The sequence below is a fragment of the Chenopodium album genome, chromosome 11, assembly GCF_948465745.1.
Source record: "Chenopodium album chromosome 11, dcCheAlbu1.1, whole genome shotgun sequence".
Classification (NCBI taxonomy): domain Eukaryota; kingdom Viridiplantae; phylum Streptophyta; class Magnoliopsida; order Caryophyllales; family Amaranthaceae; genus Chenopodium; species Chenopodium album.
Genome location: NC_137844.1, coordinates 41032408 through 41037968, shown reverse-complemented (window position 1 = coordinate 41037968; position 5561 = coordinate 41032408). Strand labels below are relative to the sequence as shown.

Below are 5561 nucleotides of genomic sequence, written 5' to 3'. Positions count from 1 at the left end.
GGTCGATTTTTCTCCCCTTCCTCCATCGTTGGTGCGCACCTCAGGTACGTGCCGAAATTTGTTTTTTTTTTGTTTTTTTTTTTAATTTTTGAAGGTCCTAACCCTAACTATCTCCAGCCACCGCCACCGCCACCGCCTGAGGCGTTTAAATCCACCATCGGTTCGCACCTAACCCCGAGGCTTCTCCAGCCACCGTTGAATTTCAGGTAAGTGCCACAATTGGTTTTTTTTTATTTTTTTTTTAGTTTTCGAACAACCTAACCCCGAGGCTTCTCCAGCCACCGCCACCGGCACTGTCCCCTGAGGCTTCTCTACCACCGCCACCGTCCGCTGAAGCTTCTCTGCCATCGCACCTCAGGTAAGCTTCTCTGTTATTTTTTTTTGTTTTTTTTTTTATTATGTTAAACAATTTAATTAATTGAATCTCACATTACACACTCTAAATTATTAGTCAATTAAATTTATTTGTTGTAAGTGTGGTTTATTTTGGTGTAATTGTTAATAAAAAGGGTAGATCTAGAGTTTAATGACATTATAAAACTTAAAATTGTTAGTTTAGTTGATGAATGACATGTTAGTGAATATATAAATTTAATTGTATATAGAAATATGTTAGTTTAGTTTATTTGGTTAAAATTAGGCTTTAGTTTTGTTTATTTTGAAAATGGTTATTAACTTAGTTAAATCTAGTTTAATTATACATGTTAATTATTTATAATGTTAACATTTTTGTTAGTTTAGTTTTTTTTAATTATGTATGTTAGGTTATTTGGTTAAAAATGGGCATTAGCTTTGTTTATTATGAAAAAAAATCTTAACTTAGTTAAATTAAGTTTGATATATGTTAATTTATAATGTTAACATTTTGTGGTAGTTAAGTTTACTTTGGAAATAATAATATGTTACTTTATTAAATAGCTTATTTAATTATGTATGTTAGTTTATTTGGTTTATAATAAGCATTAGTTTAGTTTCTTTTGATAAAAAAATATTAATTGCCATTTAGTTTATTTTAGTTAATTTAAAGGAGAATAACATATTATTTGCATTCCCATGACACTTTGATGGGTAATGAATATTCAACACATTTTGTGACTAATGTGATTAAACATTTGCGTGAGTTGTGTAGAAGTTGTAATCATGAAACGAACTGAACGAAGCTGGATGTATGAAAGGAAAGTTGGACAATCTGTTAATCCGGCCTTTGTGAAAGGGGTAGATGAATTCCTTAAATACGTGGAAGATCATCCCGAAAGTAGCAACCCCAATGAAGTTAGGTGTCCATGTTTTAAATGTAAGAACAAAAAGCTTTGGGACTCGGAAACGGTTAAACTTCATTTGTACCGGAACGGTTTTGTTCCTAATTACTATGAGTGGATGTGTCATGGGGAAGGGTTTCCAGAAGTTCCTGAACGAGAGGTGAATGAATATCGTGAAATGGTCTTCGATGCTTTTGGTCATAATGAAGATGAAGACCGAGGGCATTCGGAAGAGGCGAGTGTTTCTGAAGAGGAGGAGCCTAATGCACAAGCTAAGCAATTTCTGGATTTGTTGAAGAATTCCGAACAACCATTATACGAAGGGAGTTCAATGTCTGTGTTGGAGATGGCTGCTAGAATTACTAGTCTTAAGTGTGAGTATAATTTGCCCCACAGATGTGTTGACGGGTTTGCTTCTTTGGTGAATGAAGCGATTCCTGGCAACAACCATGTGGCTCACACATTCTATGAGGTGAAAAAGATTGTGAAGGGGTTGGAGTTGCCTCATGAAAAGATTCATGCATGCCCGAAAGGATGTATGCTGTTTTGGAAGGATGATGTGCTGTTAACCACATGTAGGGTGTGTGGTAGTGATCGATACAAGAAGACTTCTAAGGGTAGCTTAGTGCCTCTGAATGTTCTATTTTATTTCCCGATCACACCCAGGTTGCAAAGGCTCTATGCAACCAAGAATGTTGCGAAGGAAATGACATGGCATTCGAACAATCCTCGGGTTCAAGGCACGATGGCGCACCCTAGTGATACTGAAGCTTGGAAACATCTTGATAGTTGCTTTCTAGATTTTGCCAATGAGCCTCGTAATGTTCGACTTGGCTTGTGTACAGATGGTTTTGCTCCTCATGGTAAGTTTGGGGGACAGTATTCTTGTTTGCCTGTCATTTTGACCCCTTATAACTTGCCTCCGTCGATGTGTATGAAAAGGCAATTCATGTTCCTTTCGCTGCTCGTTCCCGGTCCGAAAAACCCTAAGGGCAACTTGGATGTGTATATGCAACCGCTGGTAGAGGAGTTGAAACAATTATGGGAAGTTGGGGCGAACACATATGACATTTCGAGGAAACAAAATTTCACACTTCGAGCAGCCATCCTTTGGACTATTAGTGACTTCCCGGCGTATGGCATGTTGTCTGGTTGGACTACAGCGGGTAAGAAGGCTTGTCCTTATTGCATGGAGAAAAGCAAAGCATTTTGGCTTGACTATGGTGGAAAAGTTTCCTGGTTTGATTGTCATCGCCAATTCCTTCCAGTTGATCACCCTTTTCGAAAGAGTAAAACTGCATTTTGTAAAAACAAAGTCGAGAAAGGTTCACCACCACATATCATGTCTGGAGAGGAGCTGTGGGAATGTGTTAAAGACCTTCCAAGGGCAGTGGATGGGCCGGAAGCACTGAAACTTCTCAAAAAAGCCAAAAAAGGGTGGTTCAAGCAAAGCACGCTCTGGGACCTTCCTTATTGGAAGCATTTGCTCGTTCGTCACAACTTAGATGTCATGCACATTGAAAAGAACTTCTTTGATCAGTTAATTCACACTATCATGGATGTTAAAAAGCATACATGTGACACGCCATCTGCCCGAAATGACATTGCCAAATACTGTAAACGACCACAACTCCATCTTCAGGAGGATGATAGGGGAAAAGAGTTCATGCCAAAAGCTCCATTCGCCCTTGACAAGGCTCAGCGAAAAGTGTTGTGTGAGTGGGTTAAACAGTTGCGATTTCCTGATGGATACGCCTCCAATCTGAGCAGATGCGTAGATTTGCAAGCATGTAAGCTTCATGGAATGAAGAGCCACGACTGTCATGTGTTCATGGAGAGGTTGTTGCCCACCGCCTTGAGGGAATTGCTCCCTACCCATGTTTGGAATGCGATTACAGAGATCAGTCTATTCTTCCGCGATTTGTGTTGCTACACAATCACAGTTAGTGACATGGAGCGTTTGGAGAAAAACATTGCTGAAATCCTTTGTAAGCTTGAGAAGGTTTTCCCCCCTGCTTTCTTTAACTCCATGGAGCATTTACCTATTCATTTGCCATATGAAGGCAAGTTATGTGGTCCTGTTCAATATAGATGGATGTATCCCTTCGAAAGGTAATTTCAACACCCTTTCACATCCTCTTTCTTAAAAACCATTCATTGTTATGACTTGTTCAATGTAATTGCAGGTTCTTGAATCACTTGAAACGAAAAATTGGGAACAAGGCTCGGGTTGAAGGTTCCATATGCAATGCTTATCTCTCTGAAGAGATAGCAAACTTCTGCTCAAATTACTTCCAAGCGTCGGTCGACACAAAAAAACGAGATCTCGGTCGTAATGTGAATGTAGATGTTGATAGCAATATGGACAACGCAGATTTACCAGAGTTGTTCTCGGTGGACAGTGGTCGTGTCTCAACTGAGGGTAAAACTCGGTATTTAGATGACAAGGAACTCGAGTGTGCTCATTTGTTCGTGTTAAGAAACAGTGGTGTTCTTGGCGAATACGAAAGGTATTCAATTTAAGGATTGAATTGAATTCAAAGTTCTAAATAATTAAAATGTTTGAACTGCTAATTTATCTTGGTTCATTTATGAAATAGGAAGTTTGAGGCCTACATTCTTAGTTCTCGACCTTACCTGCATAAAATGTCATTTGAAGCCATAATCACCTATAACTATGTAAATGTGAAGTGATTTGAGAAAGAATTAGTTCATAATCCTAGAAATGTAGAGAATAGGCAAACTAGAAGGCCTTTTGCCCATATTTGCCTCTATTTTGAGTAAAATGGCTCCTATACTTAGCAAATACCTCATTTAATGTCATTTGAAGCCATGATCACCTATAACTATGTAAATGTGAAGTGATTTGAGAAAGAATGGGTTCGTAATCCTACAAATGTAGAGAATAGGCAAACTAGAAGGCCTTTTGCCCTTATTTGGCTCCAATATGTGTAAAATGGCTCCTATACTTAGCAAATACCTCATTTAATGTCAGTTGAAGCCATGATCACCTATAACTATGTAAATGTGAAGTGATTTGAGAAAGAATTAGTTCATAATCCTAGAAATTTAGAGAATAGGCAAACTAGAAGGCCTTTTGCCCTTATTTGGCTCCAATATGTGTAAAAGGGCTCCTATACTTAGCAAATACCTCATTTAATGTCAGTTGAAGCCATGATCACCTATAACTATGTAAATGTGAAGTGATTTGAGAAATAATTAGTTCATAATCCTAGAAATTTAGAGAATAGGCAAACTAGAAGGCCTTTTGCCCTTATTTGGCTCCAATATGTGTAAAATGGCTCCTATACTTAGCAAATACCTCATTTAATGTCAGTTGAAGCCATGATCACCTATAACTATGTAAATGTGAAGTGATTTGAGAAAGAATTAGTTCATAATCCTAGAAATGTAGAGAATAGGCAAACTAGAAGGCCTTTTGCCCTTATTTGGCTCCAATATGTGTAAAATGGCTCCTATACTTAGCAAATACCTCATTTAATGTCATTTGAAGCCATGATCACCTATAACTATGTAAATGTGAAGTGATTTGAGAAAGAATTAGTTCATAATCCTAGAAATGTAGAGAATAGGCAAACTAGAAGGCCTTTTGCCCTTATTTGGCTGTGTGTAGGTGAAATTGGTGCCTAATTTCAAGTATTTGGTTGTTTTATTTCATTTCTAGTCATGGACACCTTGAAAAACTATTAACTTATGTTGTTTCATGTCTTTTTTATTTAATATATGTTTGTGTAATGAATATCTTGTAGGAAACCTACCAGAAGAAGGCTGAAGAAGCAAGTACTCAAGGGCTTAAGAAGAGTCCCAATGAGTTGTATTGGGAGAGTGTGGGTGGCCGCAACAAGAAGGGTCGAGTAATGGGTCTTGGTCAAAGTGCGGAGTTGTACTACAGCAACCGGACGGGTCGAGTTTCTAGGTCGTCACAGCAGTACACACCGTCCGTTGTTTCTCAGATGCAGGATCAGATGGAGCATAGGGTTCAGGCTCTTCGCGATGAAATGAGACGTGAAATGGAAACTGAGATGCAACTCTGAATTCAAAGTGAAGTGGCTGAAATAGAGAGGAAAAACAAGGAGCGGTGGGATGAGTTTATGAGTCGATTCTCTAGCAACGACTCATGTTCTACCTTTCAGCCTCAGCATCGAGACCCCAGGGATGACCCGGGTAGTGGAGGAGCAGGTCAGGGTACCCCGGCCATTGTGTAGCCTAGCTTTTGTTTATAGTAGTATGGACATGTAGTCTCATTTAGTACGGACATGTAGTTAAGTTTATTTGTATAGC

General features: G+C 38.7%; 1 protein-coding gene across 1 annotated transcript; it reads left to right on the top strand.

Moving 5' to 3' along the window:
• Positions 1–1140: 1140 nt before the first annotated feature.
• LOC145566615 (uncharacterized) lies at positions 1141–5314 on the top strand. Its single transcript, XM_081625978.1, has 5 exons — positions 1141–2425; positions 2528–3293; positions 3446–3769; positions 3860–3869; positions 5030–5314. Exons 1-5 carry the CDS (start codon positions 1141–1143, stop codon positions 5312–5314), a joined length of 2670 nt encoding a protein of 889 aa, XP_081482104.1.
• Positions 5315–5561: the final 247 nt, after the last annotated feature.